Genomic DNA, 20755 nt, shown 5'->3' with positions numbered 1-20755 from the left:
CTAACTAAAATTCATCTGAAGAATACTAGGTACTTTTATTCCAGGGTGACGATTTAGCGTAACTTCCAAGAGACGTTTGAAGCTCTCTTTCCAAGATGCCCAGATGGCCACCCAAACCACGAGTGTGTAAAACCGGTGACAGTTTTGAATGAAAGGGAGGGATGAATTTTAAGAATTTACATTCTGCTTTCTTACCCGCTTTTCATTTGCATCTTATATGTGGATAGAACTTCTTTTCTTGTTTACTATGCTTGATTATACTTTATCTGATGGGCTCTTTTTTCATTCCTGGGAATGTATCTATGGCTTATCGTGGAGGTAACTTTTAGATTCTACTTTAATTCATCCCCTTACTTACACAGTAAGCATCCTTACTGGCTTTCCCCAGGAAGATAGTAGACCCTTGGTACTGACTATGCTGATGAGTTCCCCCACAGGACAAACTCCCGGGATTTGACCTCAGAACCCAATGTAGTAATTCCAATGAAAAGTAGAAAGGGCTACACAAATAAACATAAGATCTTCTTATAAACAAAAAAGCTCACTAAGCCAAACCACTCAGTTTAGTGACAGAGAAGAAAGATGGAGGTTAGGATGAGGCTGAAACAGTCCCCAGGGAGAGTGAGGATAGTCTTGGTTCTAAGACTCTTGGCATTTTTGCTGGGAAAAGCTGAGCACAGGACCAAAGGTCCACCCTTAGAATAGACTCTTTGCAAGTCCATAAAAGAAACCAGAACCAGAGAGGGTTCCCAGTACTGGCTTTCCCAGGCTCAGCAGAATCATAACTAAATCCAAAGGACACTGAAGTGGTGCAGGGCATCCAGGGAAGAGGGTCTTGCCTTGGGAGATTCTATTCCTTTCCCTCCTTTCATGCGGAGCTGAGAACACCAAGAACTACAGAGCAAAAGACCGCCCCATAGTAGAGACTGTAAAAAAGGACACAATTCAAATCCATCTTACAAGAGCATTTTATTTCTGAGAAATACAGAGGAGCAAAAAGGAAGAGACAAGGAAAGAAGGCGCCAAGGCATCTGTCCTTCTGGCCGATCACCACACTCACCTCCACGTAAGGGTCTGCCTGCTGGGGCTCACAGACTACATGCCGGAAACTACTTTCTGAGCCCCGGCACAGAAGTTGGCAGGGTACGCACCCCATGACTTGTGAGAATACTCCTCACCCCTGGGGACAAAAGGGAGAAGTAAGACCAGGAGCTTTAAAAGATCTTTGGTTCAATTCAAATATGATCGAGAATTATTAAGAGGAGATATTTAAATGGGGCTTACCTTCAATGACATACCAATTGGAGTTTTCCAAACTTAAAAAAACTCTTCTCTTCCTCGGCCAGGAAGAGCTGATGGAAGAGTGCGTGGAATCTCAACTCCTGGAGGACTTTTAAAGGCCCCTCCACCTGAGATGGGCAAGGACAGCCCAGCCTTGTGCATGGGGATGGGCTGAAGGACCGCTGATATTCTAGATGTGGCTGGTTCCCAAAGACAGATGATGATGTTTTCTTTATTTTCCTTGGCATGATTTTGGCTCAACACCCAAATGCACAAAATCCTTTGGCTGGTGACCAGTAACTCTGAGAAATTCAGAGTTTAGGCATGCATGAAATTACTACAGAAAAAGAGCCACAGAAAAAGAACACTAAGCTCAAAATTCAGGCACACCAGGCTCTGAGCCAACAGGGATATCAAGCAGGTTTCCTCAGATTAAACTCCAGCATCCAGGTGTACCAGGGTGAGAGTTCAGGGAATCAAAAACACTCTTACCGTGGATGATGTAGGCAAAGAGCTCAAGGCCACCATCCAGGTGTCAGGTGCATGTCCCCACAGAAAGGAGTCAGACCAGCTCAGCTCCAGTTTCCCAAATGCTGTCAACTTCAAGCTTGTGACAGAACGTTTGGAACAAATGATGTACCGAGGGGGTGACACATGCAGGAACCAGGGCAGAACTGGCTGCCACCTAGCAGCTCTGCTCAGTGCCCCCTTCTGCCTCCTTCAAAGCCTTTTCTGTCCATGGCTCAGACAGACCCCGCCCCAGGCTCACCCCAGAGCACCAGTTCACTCAGCTGGCACCCCAGGGGTCTGCAGAAGTGTCCACTGTAGGAAATCTCAGATGGCCATGGGCCTCCACCTCTGGGAGTCATCACAAACTCCTCCATCCCATCTCCTTAACTTCACAAGTCAAGAAGCACCAGCCAGTGATGCTTCAGGAATATTCAGTTGGCAGGCACAAAGGATAGCATCAGGCTTTCTATGCTGACCTCCAATAAGAGTAAAGCTTTGGAAACGCTCACAAGGAAAGGATCCTACCACCACGTCAAGAATGGCTCAGACCCTCACCGACTGGACACCGTGACTCTCTCAGAGGTTGCAAATTCACATCAGAGCCCTCCTGACCTCTTGACATCTTCCATGCAAATACCGCACCAGGAAACAGCTATGTGAAAATCAGTAATACCCAGGGAAAAGGTGTGATGACCTCAGATTCCTCTCCCGCCCTCCTAGGCCAGCATAATCAAAGTAGCCTTCCTCGTGAGAGTTTGCTTTCCCATTCAGAAAAGCCGCACAGACAGCCCTGCCTTCCTCCAAAAGTCTTCCACACTCAGGAGGCTCTTGCAGAGGTTGGTGTTAAAGTAAATCAACTGATCAATGTAAAGGCTCGTGATGGTTTTAGAAAAGAGGGCAAGACAACGTATTTGAATACTCACTTTGACGAATCTATGAAGTATATTACAAGTGCACCAATGCTGAGAGCAAAGACTAAGACCACCTGCAAAAGAAGAGAAAAACACCATCAGTTAAGAGCTGAATGCTGGGAAGTTTATTTATTTATTTTTGGGACACATGCAGCTGCAGCTCAGAACATGGTGTCTTCAGGGGCCTGCTTGGCACTGTCGCCCCCTTGCTGCGCCCACACACGAACCTGCGCACAGCTCCTCACCTCGCAGTGGACAGCAATCTCACTGCTGGCCCACAGGGCGCAGGGCAGACTTTTGTATCCCTGGGCACTGGGGTTTCATCTGGCCCTGTTATCTCAGGGTCCAGCTTCTCTGCAGCTGAAGTCAACACACTTCAGTGGGAAAAAAGCAGGTAAAAAAATTGCAGTGATACCATTTTTCATATTATATGTAACCTAGGCCCCAAAGGAACTCAGAGATAGGGACATCCATTTTTAACAGCTTTGCTGAGGTATCATTTACATACCCTAAATTCAGCCATTTTAAGTGTAAAATTCAATCAATGACTTTGAGTAAATTTATCAAGTTGTGCAACCGGCAGTGTCATCTACTTTCAGGACATTTTCATCACGCCGTAAAAATCCCTCCTGCCCATTAACAGTTAATACCTGTTCCTACCACCCACCCTAAACAAACACTAATTTACTAACTTACTTTCAGTTTCTAGACAAGAAATATTAATCAAAAAGCACAAATTTGGTGTCTGTATAAATGTCCATATATGCGCATGTATGCATATTTATATTCATTGCATGAATGTGTGTGCGCGCATGTGGCTGTACTACTTCTCGGGTATTCTGGAGACAGTTTAGGCACAGGAAGCCAAATTAGGTAATACGATTGGCCAGGTATATGACAACGTTGTTCTTCTTTACACTCTTCACTCAAAATTAATCACCACTGATACAAAAGACAGTTTTGGCATCTCCTTCAAAGGATACCTGTCACAGTAAAGTCCACCAAATGAATATGCAGCAGATGAGGCTGATGCTGACACTTCTGTCCTCACTCCGCACTCTAATTTCTTTATTTAGTCCTTCACAGAGGAGGCCAAGAGTGCAACTAAAAGGATGTACAAAAATATAAAAGATGGGCTTCCCTGGTGGCGCAGTGGTTGAGAGTCCGCCTGCCGATGCAGGGGACACGGGTTCGTGCCCCGGTCCAGGAAGATCCCACATGCCGCGGAGCGGCTGGGCCCGTGAGCCACGGCCGCTGGGCCTGCACGTCCGGAGCCTGTGCTCCGCAACGGGAGAGGCCACAACAGTGAAAGGCCCGCGTACCGCAAAAACAAACAAACAAACAAAAAATACAAAAGACGTCAAGAGCCAACAATGAAGCTTGAGAACAAAAAAATAAACACCACCATCACACATAATGCCAGGGGGCAATAAATATCTAGTAGATGTGCTAATATTCTAAAGGGACTGCAGGGTGAAGGGTGTGAGAAGTGTCAGCCTCTTCGGCATATCTTCAAATTGACATCCCTGTGGCATTGGCTGGTGGATAGAGGTGAATCCTGATTTATGTGACGATTAGGCATGATGGAGTCGTGTGTGTGTGTATGTGTGTGTTCACATGCACATGAGCTAAACTGGCTGATAGAAAATGAACTCTGCATACATATTCACTTAAAACATTACAAAATTCCATGGAGCTACATCCATTCCATGGACGGTGGGCTACAAAGCAGACAACTGACAGTTGAAACAACTGGATATTATAAAAGGAATATGTGGCTTCATAGCATCTGATGAATTCCCCTTATGAAAGGAAGTATTAAAACAATACACCACCGGGGCTGATTTTATTCTTCCATTTTGTTTTAAAAACTGAAACGGGCTCCAGCTGAATCCAAGGAAACTCCTGCAGTCTGTCAGTAATGACCCTCGGCCCAGGACTAATCCCCCTGGCGGCTCACCTCAGTCTCTCTCCTCACACATGCACTCATTCATTCATTCACTTATTCATTCATTTCTTGCAAAGTTATACACAAAAACATCAAGAAGCCTCTGCTTTTCCCTCTATTATCTGAATGAGGCAGCAAATCAAGTAGCTTAAGATTAATTTTGATCTGTGCTGCTATTTCTGAGACATAAGCAGTTAGATCCCGGCCCTGACCTCATTCTCAAAAGGCTGCAAAGAGAAGGGGTGTGGCCAGATCAGAGGGGAAGGACCTCTTCTTCATTCATAAACAGCTGATGCAAGACTAATCTCTGTCAGTCTGGCTCTGTGTGTGTGTATGTGCATCCGTGAGTGCAGAGCTTCTCTCAGAGCGGGCTGTGCAGGCCTAGGCCATTAAAGCTAGAGAGAAGATGAGGGGAGAGGATGGGGGAAAGGGGAGGAGAGAAAGGGAAAAGAAAGGGAAAAAGTTCTTGCACACCGTATCTGCATCATTCTGAAATGGGCTCAAAAATCTAAGCTCTCCTGCAATGATGATGATTTCCCAGCATTGGAGGGGACAAAGTAGCTGACACTAAATGTGTCCCAGCTGCCTCTGTGATGGGGAGTAATGTGCAGCTTAAGCGAATCAGCCAGCGACAGGAGGGGAGGCCTCTTGCTCTCTTCAGATGCAAAGTCAAATATCAGCATCGCTCTGACAGGATAAGGGAGGGACAAAAACCCAGGAGTAAGATGATGCCACAGTTCCCAGGAGCTGAAGGTTCTGAGGAGTGGACCTATTCCTGGGTCCACACGTTCAGCTGGAAGACTCTCAATGAGGTACAGGGTGTCCGAACTGTCCCATCCTCATCCCCCAGCCACCTGCCTCCAGGCGTGAAATGATCAATGGGGCGGGGGAGGATCTGCTTCTCAGTATCCCCCAGCCACCTGCCTCCAGGCGCAAAATGATCAATGGGGTGGGGGAGGAGCTGCTTCTCAGTATCAGTATTGAGGCCACCATGCCAGCGACTTTTAAACTTGCTAAATGGCTCTTTATCATGTCAGGCTTGATTACATTGTCAACCCGGATCCAGATGCTGCAGATAATGAATCAATCCTTTGGATCTGGCCATGAAAACAGGAATCCAACAGAGATGAATCTTCTACAGGGCCCTAGCAAAGGGCTAGTTCTCTCTCATCTTGCATCTCTCATCTCTATCTCTCTGGCAAACACCCCACTGTCTGAGAACCCTACTCTAAAAATGAAAAACTTCAGTCCAACTATACAAAATGATTAGATTTTAGCCTAAGTGGTAATGGTTACATTACAGAGCATCCCCAAATAATCACCTAAGTATTTCACATTTGCTATGCACAAGGCCCTAGGAAAAACAAAAGGAAGAAATCCACTTGGAGTCATAAAATATGCTCTTTTTCTGCAGTAACCCTTACATAGATGAGTCCTATGCTATTATGCAATGAGTGCTCAATTGTAGGGTACAGGTAGAGTCACTATATAGTAAGATATGGACTAGATGGGACATACATAAATGGAGGAGCTAGGGAAGGGCGGGAACAACAGAGGTTCTTGTCTCAACAGCCAATTCCTTCTCAAAGTGTCCCTTCTTCCGATGTGTTATGGCTACTCTAATAACCCTTCATTAAGGGGGAGGGCCACTGGGAATCCTTCCGTGAGCAACTACAGTCCCAGGGACCAGGGGCAATGCAGCCCAAGGGACATGGTAAGATGAGATGAAGAAAAGAGACCGGGAAACACTCGCCATCTAGCAGCTGAGTTGCAGAAACACCCCTAACAATGACCAAGCACTTTACAAAGTACTGTCGCAAAAGAGAGTGTGTGGACACAGTCTGACACAAGGGATGAGGTGAGCAGTCCCTCTTAGCACACCTTGTGCCTGCCATGAGAGCCCGGCCAGCCTTCCTAACTCTTCATAGTCTGGGTTCACCAAGTCACCTTGGCTAACTTGTGTAGTGCTAACTGCCATATTCTTAGGTTTACTGCAAGCACCCGTATGCTGTGTGGTGGTACTGAGTACTGAGTGATATTTATAGAGTGCCAGATTCCTAAAAACAAAAGCAGTTTGATAAATGTCATTGGAACAATGGTGCCCGTGAGTCATCTATTTTCAAAACTCTAAGATCAAACATGACATGTGTTTGTACAGAAGAATGCTAGGTACACAGACACACACACACACAGTATACTAAAAGAATGCCTGTCCCCAACACCTGACACAAGAAGTCTGATGATATGGGACTTCCCTAGCAGTCCAGTGGGAAGACTCTATGCTTCCAATTCAGGGGGTGCAGGTTCCATCCCTGGTCAGGGAAACTAAGACCCACATGCTGGGTGGCCAAAAAAATAAGTAAATAATAAAAATTATAAAAAGCAGGAAAATTATATAAAAACAAAAGTCTGATGATACATGGTGAGCAGAGAGGAGAAAGACACAGCCATCTTCACAATGGAAATTCGAGCAGACCCTGAAAACCTTCCAAATGTCTTGGAAGGTTCAGAAAAATGCAAAACAGTATATGGCGAAGCACAGAATATCCTTCCTCAGGTCACTGAAGCTGCCCAGGGAAAAGACAGATCCATTGATGCGATATGGAGGTGAATGAATCTGGAAAGCTGGCTCTTCAGAGATACTGCCTGTTCTAGAACCTGGTTTCAAGCTTTCGGGTTTAGGCCCAAATGCTTTCAAACCCACACATAAGGCTACATGGGCCTTCAGACATGGATTTGGAACAGAGGGTCACAAAGTTTGCTGCCACTCAAATCCTATCACCTGAGGAGCTCTCCTTAAAAGCCCTCACCTCACCGGGGGACCAGATAATTGAGAACTGGGGTGAGGGGGAGGCCGCATACCTCTATTTTTAACAAGCTCCTCCAGTCAATCTGATGTGTGGCCAAGAACGGGAGTCACTGAATTAGACCCATTAGAGAAAACCACTTAGCTCAAGTCAGAGATCAATTTACAAATGTCACCTTAACAATTAGCCCATTAGAACATATGTATGAGGCCTGCACACTTTGAGAATCCTGCTAGGAGTACTCTAAAAAATACAGAGAGGAGGAAGAATTAATTCTCTCCTGAGGGGGTTTTACACATTCTACTCAGCTCACCGCAGAACAAATGACCCTAGTTAATGATTCTGCATGTTTGATCAGGGCTTAGCCAGCTACTGGCAGCAGCGACCCCTCAGAAAATGAACAGTTTTTGATATAGGATCCCAAAGGCACATTTCTTTCTTTTATTGAGGTATAATTTATACACAATAAAATTCACTATATAAAAAAAAAGACATGAGGACTCCCAAGGCCAAACAATCTGGGGACGGTTTGTTTATGAGAGATAACATCATTCCAGCATCCAAATTATAATGTTTGGTCTGGCAAATTTAACAACTCTACAATCAACCTTTATTGAACTCCTCTGCTTGAGGTCCAGAGGGGGAGAGAGGGAAATAGAAAACTGAAATAGCTAAGTCAGGCCTGATCTTTGCCCTCAACTAGCATGGAATCCAGAAGTTTAAATTACTCAGGAGTCCTTGTGAATTTTATAAATGCTACACATATAAATAGACACTTCTGCGAAGTCCAAAGAAGGAGGGGGCCTAGAAATAACACCACCGCCACTGCAAACTCCCACAGTGGAAGAGGAAGAGGAGAATGAAAAACCAAGGAGGAGGAAGGGAGAATTCCTGATGCTCCAGGCCCACCTGGCTGGTCCAGGGAAGGGCAGACACCAGGTGCATGGGGTGGCTGGCACGTGGTGGGGAGAATGCAGGACTCCAGTAGGGAGGCCCACCTGGGTTTGAATCTCAACTCTGCCCCGATAAGCAGCATGCTCTTGAGCACATCACATAATGTCTCTGGGACTCAGTCTCCCAATCTGTGAAATGGGATTAGAACAGATGCTTATCCAGTGGGGACCTTGACAGGTTACTGTAGACAGTGAAAGATGAAAAATGTTTGGCTTCAAAAGGCAGAGCTCTTTTATGCCAACTGTATGCCATTTCTGCATAATTATATTATAATTCAGCATGATAGCAATAGCGTGTGTCACTGATCTGTGTCAGAGAGGCTTGCTTCTTTCATAAAATCACAAGCATGGACTCCATGGACACTCGGATTCAGAGTCTGCGTTTCCAGTAGCACAGTTAGTTGCCCCTTAGCTTTTCATCTCACAAAACTAAAAACCTAGACCCACCAGCTGCTGCCTCCTGAGTCTGTGCCTCAACTCTGCCATCGCTACAGGGCACTGAGTGGTGATCTGACACAGGCCCCTCTCCTCCTACCTCGGTGATTCTCTAAAAAACCCATGTTTCTGCCAGTTTTACCCCGAGAAGCTCACAATGAGTCTCAATCTTTTCTCAAGGGAAAAGGGAAAGGATTTCTTTTTCTTCACTATATGGCAAGATTAGTAGTATGTTTTTCTCATCCCTGAACTATTAGCTGTTCTCAATAGGAGAAGACATCATCTTGCTACCAAAAAAGGTATCTTTGTTATCCTAAATAACAAAAGATTTGTAAAGTATAAAACCAATATTTTGACAGCACCATTTAAACAGCCAAATGTCCCCTAAGTTTCCAACCTAACATTCTGGTGCATTACATTTGACTTACGTTAAGTGCTTACACAAAAATGCCATAAGTGGATTCACTGGAAACCAAGACTCCAAACAATAGTTGAAGTGCAGATGTATTCAGGATGAAAGAAAGGAAGGAGAAAAAAGGAGCTTTCAGCAGTCGGTATTTAGAATTATAGCATTAAAATAAAATACATGGGACTTCCAGATAAGAGTAAAACTGTGCTTTATTCAAATGTAAGGAAGCCTAGTAAAAATGTGAGAATGTGTGTGTATGTATAGCTGATTCACTTTGTTGTGGAGCAGAAGCTAACACACCACTGTGGAGCAATTATACTCCAATAATGTTAAAAAAAAAAAGAATTTCATTGGATGAATATACTGATTGGAGTTTTTCAATCATTATAATTTTTAAAGTAATAAAAGAATATAGTTACTAAAAAAAATGCCTGTGATTTTGTGGGCATTCAAATCTGGTGTTTCCAAAAATGCAATACTATAAAGCCATACTCAGTGTAGAATGGACTGGATTTTCAGGACACGTGATATAAAATGGCGAGGGCCCCCCCCCCTCAATTGCTGCAAATGATTTCCATGGCTTTTGGTACGAAGAAAAACATCCCTGACACAGCTTAGAAGACCCTGAAACTCTGGCCTTTTTCCTCCTCTCTGGCTTTATCTCACACTTTCTCCCTCTCTAGACACCAATTAATGGAAATTTCAGTTCTTATTTACTGTGTGCACACCCCCCAACCACCCAACCACAGGGCCTTTGCACAAGCACTTCCTTCCTCCTGGAAGACTTACTTCCCCTCATAAACTATCCATCCTTCAGATCTCAACTCCACCATCACTTCCCTGCCCACATAATATAAGAAAGTCCCCCATGAGCACAGTCTGTACCTTGTGGCACTTAGCACAGGATCAATTTTACGTTTCTTTTTGTAATCGTTTGATTAATTCCCCTCTCCTCTACTGGCCTGCATATTCTGTGAACACAGGGTGCATATCCATTTTTACTCATCATTAAATTCCCAGGAGCTAGCAAAGTGTCTCGATCAACATTTGTTAAATAAATAAGGATATGGAGAAAAGACTGGAGAATGGGTTTGGAGACTGGGTGCAGTGAAAGAAAAAGAAAGCTGGAAGGATATGAACCCTCACTGAGTGGGACTTCGGAGTTTAAATCCTTCCCTGTGATGGCAGGATCCAAGGGACCCCTGCTGAAGTGGAGCGGGGTTGAACATCACTGCAGTCAGGAGGACAAGGATGGGGGACACACAGGGGCCAGCTAGCACATTCAAGTGCACAGACTGGAAGCTGATGGCCAGAGGGGCCTGGAGGTCGGTAGATGACACCAGCAGGGAGAGTAGACAGAATGGGGATTTAGTCAGGTGGCAGGGGCCTCAAGAGAAAAGGTTTTGCACAGGATGGAAGAGGCAATGGAGGGCCAGAGTGTCCAGTGATCCCTGGGCTATGGAGAAACAAGCCACCTCCATACAGAGAAGTGAGGGAAATTACAGCTCTAAGAAAAACAGGTTCAGTTGAGATGGGAGATGTCAGGAGTGTTATGTGAAGAGGTTGAGAATTTAGATTAGGGTCAGGACTAGGAATCAGAGGGAACAAAGGGAAGCCCAAGTCCTGAGGGGGCATGATACAAAATAATATAAATATAAATGCATAAATGGGACATGAATATATATATATATGTATGTATGTACACGTACACACACACACACACACACACACACAACAAAGAACACAAAGACAAACGGATACTCTGCTAATTAATCACAAATGCTGGACGTCTGTCAATATTTGTTAACCAACTACATTCCCAGCAATGTGTCTCTGTCCATTTTCAAATTAGGTAGTAATTTCAAAATGACTACAGATACAGAGAAGCCCTGGAAAATAATAAGGCTCCTCCTTAGTGTAAGCTAAGAACAAGTTTATTATAAACCATGCGTCTGCTGGTATACAGACAAATTAAGTACAACAGTTGGCTTTCTGGAGAGGGTGGAGGAGAAATTGACTAATACAAATAGATACGGAGGGTCTGGATTCTTCTTGGTTTGCTATGCTCCTCAAAGAAGAATCTGGGACCTAAGTGATAAATCAGCTGCCTACTCTCTTCCCCTCTGAGGATTCATGTTGAGTGTGAGTTGTGTGAACTTCTGCAGGTTAGTGTCCCCAGCTGTCACGGGAGGGTCATCTGTCTTACATCCTGGATTTCATTGACCATGCTCATCTCATTCTGCACAAGTTAAAAATACAGAAGAGTTCAATGTGTTCCTCTAAGGTCTAAATTTTTTAGAACTGCAATAAGAAACTGAAATGATGGAAAGCAATAGTAACATTAAGACAGAAAAATTTCCCTAAAACCTGTGTCCGTCCTGAGAGTTGAGGTTTAATGACACTGAAATCTTAGGCCACTGCATCATAAAATTTTAAAGGTTGATTTCTGCATATTTTAACCAATGGCATGAAAACTGCTGTCTTGGCAAACAAGACAAAAATCTTCCATTTGAGGTCTAAAGTTGGAAAGACCTTTCCTGTCTAATTATTGAAAAACCCAGGGGAAAACATTCCATCAGCTGGTGGAGCTCCCAAGACTGCAGCTAATGAGCTTTTTCAGAAATTGTCTGGTTTAAGTGCATGTGAGTTTGGCCAACGGGACTGTTAATTTAATTAGGTTCATAGGATGAGAAAACTTCTGTGGCACTGTCAGGTCACCAGTTGCCGCCTATTGTCACCAAGGACTAAATTTATGGCCATCTTTGCCCTACTTTTCAAATTGTGCCAGTTCTTAGAGGATATTAAAGGGAAACATGGAATTGAAAGCTGGGACTCAAACAGCCACCTATACACTCAAGTTCACAGCAGACAAAGGTGGAAGCACCCAAATGTCCACTGACGGATGAATGGATAAACGAAATGGGGTCTGTACATACAGTGGAATATTATTCAGCCTTAAAAAGGAAGGAAATTCTGGCACATACTACAATACGGATGAACCTTGAGGACATTTGCTAAGTGAAATAAGCCAAACACAAAAGGACAAATACTGTATGATTCCACTTATATGAGGCACCTAGAACAATCAGATTCATAGAGACAGAAGTAGAAGGGGGATTGCCAGGACCTGGAGGAGGTGGGGATGGAAAGATATTGTTTAGTGTGTATAGAATTTGTTTGTTTTTCTATAAAGAGCTGAATAGTCAATATCTTAGGCCAGCAGGCCACAGGGTCTCTGTTACAACTACTCAAGTCTGATACTATAGTGCAGTGGTCCCCAGCCTTTTTGGCACCAGGGATGGGTTTCATGGAAGACAGTTTTTCCACGGACTGGGGGTGGGGAGGTCTGGTTCAGGCAGTCATGCAAGTGATGCGGGGGACGGTTCAGGTGGTAATGTGAGCGATGGAGAGCAATGCGGAGCCAGATGAAGCTTCGCTTGCTCGCCTGCCACCCACTGCCCACCTCCTGCTGTGCGGCCCGGTTCTTAACAGGCTGCTGGTGGGCCCGGGGCTTGGGGACCCCTGCTATAGTGAAAAGCCAGCGGAGACAGCACATAAATACATGGGCATGGCTGTGCACCAATAAAACTTTATTTACAAAACCAGGGAAAAAAAGAATTTGTTTGTGCTAATGAAAAAGAAATTGAAAGTGATGATAGTTGTAAACATAGCAAATGTACTTAAACCACAGAATTGTACACTTAGAAATGGCTATAATGATAAAATCTTATTTTATGTGTATTTACTACAGGAAAAAAAAAATGGAAGAAAAATTCTGAGAAACGGCAAGTGGAATCCGGCAGTATATATTTCAAATCTCAAATACAATCACCTTCTCAGAGTGATACAAATATCTCTCCTTTCAATAGCAGTTGCTATCTCCAAGAAACTTGTATTACATACATGTGATTCTTGCCTCTCTGGGATGTTTGATCTTACCCCTTAGTTAATTCGAATTTCTCCTTTAGTTTCCAGAATCTCTCCCCATTTAGCCACAGACACCTTATATGAGTCCCCACCTTCCCCTCCCCCTCCCATCCTCATCTTTAACTGGTGCACAAAGTGGGCTATGACTTTCTCAGGAATCAGGGAGCTGACTGGAGCCAGAACCTACTTTGTCTTCCGGTAACTGTAGCTAAAGTCCAAGACATGATTGAGAGTTTTTTAAAAATGTGCCCTTGACCACAATAAAAAAAGAAAATAAATAACAAGAGTGTGCCCTTGGCTTGTAACCACTTTAAAAACACATAACAATTTCCTCTAAAAGGTAATGGACTAGACACAGGGTACTGGCATTCCAAGTCTAAACCTCAAGGCCAAGCTGCAGTAATGACTTGGTCACAGGCCCTCAGTGTGTTAGTGGGACCCTATAGTCACACCTAGAAACAACCTAAAATTTCCTTCTTCTACAGTAATGATTTTGCCACCAAAGGGGTGGCTTTTTAAAAGGATTAGCATGTACCCTAGAAAGTAGTGCATCAAAGCCCCTCAACACCAAGGGAGTTGGCTAAAGACGATGAACAGCCACTGAACTGAAATTACGACATTGACACCAACACTGACCAGGCTTCAGAACCCGTTACCCGCCCATGCTAGGTGTGGCCACCGGTACGCACGACTTGGTTCTGAAAGCATCACACTGTATTTTCTCCTTTGTAGAACTGACTCTTGACCATAACAAATGGGTTGGCGTTGGCAAACACTATCTGGGCTAAGAATGAAACTAGCAAATACCTTTTATTAAGGTCTACAGCCGAGTGAAATCCAGGTCTCCAAAGAGAAGGCACTAGATTGTCCACTTCTGATCTCTCTCCCTCCTTCCCTTACTCAGAGGGAAAAAAAAATATTTTCTATATTTACCATTGAATTCTTACAGACAATCTACCCTTTCTGAAGGAAGTAGAAGGTTTCAAGAGATAGCATTCCTCATGCTCACAAATTTCCGCTCCCACAGCCGGGAAAATCACAAGTCAAGGCATAAACCTCAACATGGATAACTATGGTTGCCCTGAGTGATGACTGGATGCCCCATCAAACACTGCACCACTACTAATTCAGAAAGGCTGGACCACAGCCCTGGCTGCCGCCCCACTCCCTGCATGGGTCTCCCGGTCACCCCATGAGGATCAGATGCTCACAACGCCGCACAGGGTAACAGGAGCTCAGGCGGACTAGAGACCAATAGTTGGAAAACCACAAGCTCCACTTTCACAGGGCACACACTAGGGGGTGGGGGAACGTGAGCATCACCAGGTAACACAAGCTGGCCTGCCTCTCAGCCTCACAACTACTCTGGGAACAGAAGAGGGCTGTGGAATGCCACGTGTCTTTTCAAGGCCATTTAAAATGAGGAACAGTGTGTGTCTGACGTTCAGGGCTGCTTCAGACTTCAGACTAGGTACACAGCCCTTCAGCAAGGCAGGGGCCAGAAAATGTGGGAAGGATGATTTATTCCCTAATTTTAAGAGCTTCGACATACTGATCAAGGAGAAAGCAGAACTGAGGTGCACATCCTTCAGGCTTCTGTATGGGTTTTTCAAGTTTTCGGTTTCCATGTTGGGAGAACCAGCACCTTCTCGGGGTTTGCGGGCTCTGTTGTCATAATCCAGCAGCACATTTCTTTTTTTTTTTTAATTTATTTATTTATTTATTTATTTTTGGCTGCGTTGGGTCTTCATTGCTGAGCGCAGGCTTTCTCTAATTGCGGCGAGCGGGGGCTACTCTTCGTTGCGGTGCGTGGGCTTCTCACTGCGGTGGCTTCTCTTCTTGCAGAGCACAGGCTCTAGGTGCGCGGGCTTCAGTAGCTGTGGCACACGGGCTTAGTTACCCCGTGGCATGTGGTATCTTCATGAACCACAGCTCAAATCCATGTCCCCCTGCATTGGCAGGTGGATTCTTAACCACTGCGTTACCAGGGAAGTCCACCAGCAGCGCATTTCAGTTCCAGCCTGATCACCAGATTCCCCTCTCCATCCACTCCGTTCACTCCTCTGAACTCCCCGTTCTGTTCTCCATTCCCTCATTCATGGCACCCATCTGCTGAGTGTCCACTATGGACTCGGGGTTGAGCTGGAAGGGGATACCAAGCTGGAGAAGAAGGCCCCTGTTTTATACAACATGAACGCCAGCTTTCATTCTTGTGCAAGGCAGGATGACAGATGCCAAGGTGAGGTTCCTAGCATCAAAAGCCTTTTGAGATGTTTGTGCCCCAGCCTAAGAGTGCTTCTCAACCTTGAGTGCACATCACAGTTCTCTGCAGGGCCTGTTAAAACACAAATTGCTGAACCCATCTCAGAGATTCTGATTCTGTGGGAGCCCGAGAATTTCCATTTCTAACAAGATCCGGGTGATGCTGAGGCTGCCGGTTCAACGACTATATTTTGAGAAACCCCTGCTTTAAAACCCTCATAAAATAATAAAATAATAAATAAATAAATAAAAGTTTATCTTTTCAGGATATTCTTTCTTTTTTGAATATGGATGGAAAAACATCTTAAGTTGGTTATTTTAGGTATGCACTATTTGGACAAATTTCCCTTAAAATATCTATAAAAACATACCTCAAAGACTTCTGGAAGGAAGAAAAAAATTGGCTAGAACTCTTTATCTTGAAACATTTTTCAAAACCATTTTCACACTCTAGTTTGACGCGCTAGTCAATGCCAGCAAGATTTTTTTTAATTAAGTTGACATATCTTCCCCCCTAGAAAGCTACCTCATTAGTATATGATGTCACTACTGCTAATAAAATGATTAAAACCCCCATTTCCAGGGGCTTCCCTGGTGGCGCAGTGGTTAAGAATCCGCCTGCCAGTGCAGGGGACACGGGTTCGAGTCCTGGTCTGGGAAGATCCCACATGCCGCGGAGCAACTAAGCCCGGGCGCCACAACTACTGAAGCCTGTGCTCTAGAGCCCGCGAGCTACAACTACTGAGCTCGCACGCCTAGAGCCTGTGCTCTGCAACAAGAGAAGCCACCACAATGAGAAGCCCGCGCACTGCAACAAAGAGTAGCCCCTGCTCGCCGCAACTAAAAAAAGCCCACACGCACCAACAAAGACCCAACGCAGACAAAAATAAATAAAAATAAAATAAATTTATTTAAAAATACCCATTTCCAATACGTAGGCTTAGATCTCTGAAGTCCTAGTTCCACCCAGGATTATAGATTTGTAAAGGCTGAGGAGATTTGGTTTCCAAAGATATCAATAGTCCCACAAAGGGAAGATGGGAGCTCATCAAAAAACGATTTCCTTTATTGCTGGAAAGAAACAGTGTGAAAGAAGAACAGCTGCCAACATGGCTTCCAAAAACAAAGGAACCAAAGGCCACGGCTCTGCCCATTCTCCCCAGACATGTCTAAGACAGAGGGAGGACAGACCAGTGCCCTCTGTTTGGGCTCCACCCATGCAAGAACCTTCTGGCAGTCGCTGGTCTGCCCCACCTTCATAAGAATGTGGGTCTGCTTGACACCATCTCTCCCACAGCAGTCACGACGTTGATCACCTTAAGTTGCCTTTGTAGATTTTGTTGTAAATGCTATCAACACAGGGTGGTTGAAATTTCTTTTAAGCCTTGTTTCTTTTTCGTTTTCTTTTTTGTTTGCTTTTCTATTGAAAAATCAAGGGCTTCCCTGGTGGCGCGGCAGTTAAGAATCTGCCTACCCATGCAGGGGACACAGGTTCGATCCCTGGTCTGGAAGATCCCACATGCCGCAGAGCAACTAAGCCCGTGCGCCACAACGACTGAGCCCGCACGCCACAAGTACTGAAGCCCGCGCACCTAGAGCCCGTGCTCTGCAACAAGAGAAGTCTCTGCTCGCCGCAACTAGAGAAAGCCCGCGTGCAGCAATGAAGACCCAACGCAGCCAAAAATAAATAAAATTTAAAAAAAAAAGAAAAGAAAAATCAAGCCACTCAGATGCATGTGGGGTGACAATTCTTAGTCTTTCTCCCAAAAGTACCCTTCCTCTGCTGCTTCACTGAGGGGGGCCTCCAAAGGAGTCTGGGGAGACTCTAATTGAGGAATTTTCCCCATTCTCTACTGTAACCACCAGTTTTCTTCTCATTCTCTCAAATATGATCTCCTTGAGGGTAGACACTATGTCATTCACGTCTGTGTCCCCACCATTCCCTTAGTCATTCCACAAACGTTTATCGAGGGGCTACTGCATAGCAAGCTATGCGCAATGCCTGGATATATAGCAGAGAATAAAAGCGGGCCCTGCCTGCATGAAACTCACAGCCTAGAGGAAAGACAGACAGTCAACCAATGGTCACATGAGTAAAAACTGCACATGGCGAGAAGGGTGCTAACGAGGAGGAGAAGCAAGGTTTGTTGACTGCGGGGTCCACGGAGACGTCCCTGAGGAAGAAGGATGAGAAAGAATTAACTAGAATAAGATGAGCATTTCACACACAGAAAACAGCATGTCCAAAGCTTCTGAACCACCATCCCATGTGTATTTGCTGAGTGAACAGAGGGCCCAAGATGGTGCTACCCATCACCATGACAGCATGGAGTGAGGGCAGGGGAAACACTGACCACACTGAGCTGAATGAAGACCCACTGTCCTCAAGAAGGAAGAGGTATCTCCATTCTGAAGGTGGAGAAACTGAGGCATGGGGAGCTTAAATATCTTGTGAAATAGGCAGACCTGGGCCTCAAATCCATGTTCAGCTCCCTGCCTTTGTTCTTTTAACCCAAGACGCCAAAGCTACTTCCTGAATTTGGGATTATGAGGCCTCCAAGGTCCCAGAAACGCTCCCCCCGTCACGCCTTCCTTGGTGGAACTCTGAAGTTTCATCAGCTTTTTCTGAGTTCCTTAGTGAAGAAGGAGCAAGGCTGAAAAGTGCTCTTGGAGGGCTGTGATGGGAGACCCCCCCCAAAATGAGGACACAAAAGGTAGTCAGTGACTCCACTGGCCCCACAAACCCTAAGCAACCCTCTCTCCCATCGCTATGGACAGTGTATGTTTACTGCTTTACTATACATTATTAGCATATTTTCCAGTTTTATACCCCATATTGGAAAATTCTTTTATTACATTCTAATCAGTAAGGGTCATCCAATAATGGAGTAGGCTGCTATATGTCATACTGAGCTTTCTGTCCCTGGAGATATTCAAGTAGATGCAGGAGATCACCGGCCAGGAATACCATGGAAGGAATTTGCTTATTATATCAGCTTCTGATCCCATTTTTAATAAGCCAAGATTAGAAGATCTTTACAGCAGAGATTGTGTTAGGTCTCTAGGCCTCTGCTGACTACACATCCCAGTCTGCCTGGTATCCTGGAATAATTATTAAGGGCACTCCTTTTCGTTCTCAGGAGTGTTCTTTGCAGAGGACAAAGAATATGGTCATCCAATTTAAGACACTTGGATGCTTGCAGAGGCCTTAATGCATCCTGACACACTGGCTGTTAAATATCCGGAAGATGGGAAAAAGATGGTTTAGAATTCTTATAGCCACATCAGAAAAATTTCTTGTTCTCTATTTAATAACCTGATATACCTGACCCAGCAACAGGTGAATGATGATGTCGAAAACCTCCATTATGTCTTACAAATTCTCTCTCTCTCTCTCTCTCTCTCTCTCTCTCGTGTGCATGTGTGCACACATACAGGAAACTGTATGACATGACACTCATGCCATTTGCATAGTACAGAAAAGACATAGGAAAGACAGAAGCTGGTAGCCTTACTATGACGCTTGTGCTACCTTAATGAATGAGTTTTCTTGAAAAAGGTCTTGGCTGGCAGAATATGACTAATACATTGCTGGAGATGATGGGGACTAATCCACTCCAACTGAATCACTGGATGTTGAGAAGAAAAAAAAATGGATATCGAGATTTCAGGTCGTCAAGAGCAGTCCATTAAAACCAGTTCCTGAGGCCATGGGAAGTGGCATATGCACGCTGGAGGAGCATCTAACACAGCATGCTCTCAAAACTGGCTCTTGGTGAAAAGGGCAACGCAGCCCCTGATCCCACGGTGAACTCTAACTCATGGGAGTTCAGGCCTGTGTCACTGTCATATGCTCTCTGCACAAAATAATAAAAAGGGGAGTGGTGGGAGCAAATACTTACAGATGCTATTTTGTTTATTTCTTTTTTAAGCTTTATTGAGGCATAACTGACAAAATAAAAATTGTGTATATTTAAGGTTTACAACGTGATGATTTGATATATGTGTACACTGTGAAATGATTACCTCAATCAAACTAATTATCACATCCATCACCTCACATAGTTACCATATTCTTGTGTGTGTGGTGAGAACACTTAAGGTCTACTTTCTCAGCAAATTTCAAATATGCAATACAGCATAGCATAATTAACTATAGTCCCCATGCTGTACATTGGACCCCAGAAGCTATTTATCTTATAACTGAAAGTTTGTACCCTTAGACCAACATCTCCCCAGCCCTCCACCCCACCATCACCCAGCCCCTAGAAACCATCATTCTACTCTCTCTGCTTTTGTGAGTTTGACTTTTAGATTCCATATATAAGTGAGATCATGCAGTATTTGTCTTCATGTGTCTGGCTTATTTCACTTAGCATAGTTTCCTCCAGGTTCACCCATGTTATTAAAAATGGCAGGATTTCTTTCTTTTTTATGGCTGAATAATATTCCATTGTAGACAGATATATAAATATAGACATTTATTACATTTTCATTATCCATTCAACCGTCAGTGGAGACTTAGGTGGCTATTGTGAATAATGCTGTAATGAACATGCAAATGCAGGTATCTCTTTGATCCACTGAAGCTGTTTGTTAAAAATACATTTCCAGGGCTTCCCTGGTGGCGCAGTGGTTGAGAGTCCACCTGCCGATGCAGGGGACACGGGTTCGTGCCCCGATCCCACATGCCACGGAGCGGCTGGGCCCGTGAGCCATGGCCGCTGAGCCTGCGCATCCGGAGCCTGTGCTCTGCAACGGGAGAGGCCACAACAGTGAGAGGCCCCCGTAACGTGCAAAAAAAAAAAAAAATACATTTCCAAATACTCTGATTCTTAAGGTTTGAGGAAGGGCTCTGAAATCTGCATTTTCAACAAGCAACACCATGCCCCCATACTCTGTAATTCTGACACATTTTGAGAGAGGTCTATTTAATGCATCAGTTCCTCTCTGGCAAGAAGAACTTAAAAGTTTTTAAAAACCAGATCACCAAGTTGCACCCCAGAGCAATGACATGAGCATCTCAGAGGGGAAGGAACAGGCATCAGTACTTTTCTGATGTATTAGAAAATAAAGCTCCTTAGGTAATTCCAGTGTGCAGCGTGGGCTAAGAGTCACTAACAGCATGTATCTGAAATCTGTGGTCACCTGAGCAGTGATTGGGAGGCATCCTAGGGCAGAAACATGCAATGACGATTGAGGGTGTGGGTCCGTGAAGCCCAACACGGAGAGTCAGGGCTCTGTGCTGACGCATGGGGAACTACCTGATTCCCCAGCATCTCCACTGGAGTGACCCTGGAAGAGCAGTCCTC

General features: G+C 44.6%; 1 protein-coding gene across 6 annotated transcripts in view; it reads right to left on the bottom strand.

The window, feature by feature from the left end:
* The window catches only part of KCNMA1 (potassium calcium-activated channel subfamily M alpha 1), a 757357-nt gene that overhangs the window by 375540 nt on the left and 361062 nt on the right, over nucleotides 1-20755 (bottom strand). For all 6 annotated transcript variants that reach the window (XM_081250585.1, XM_081250584.1, XM_081250583.1 and 3 more), the window contains exon 3: nucleotides 2715-2776. In XM_081250585.1, coding sequence (XP_081106711.1) covers nucleotides 2715-2776 — 62 coding nt within the window. The remainder of the gene's footprint in view (nucleotides 1-2714; nucleotides 2777-20755) is intronic.

Source organism: Mesoplodon bidens (genome assembly GCF_964165515.1).
Source record: "Mesoplodon bidens genome assembly, chromosome: 1".
Classification (NCBI taxonomy): Eukaryota; Metazoa; Chordata; class Mammalia; order Artiodactyla; family Ziphiidae; genus Mesoplodon; species Mesoplodon bidens.
The sequence above is the reverse complement of the archived record's forward strand: the minus strand, read 5'-3'. Positions and strand labels throughout refer to the sequence as shown.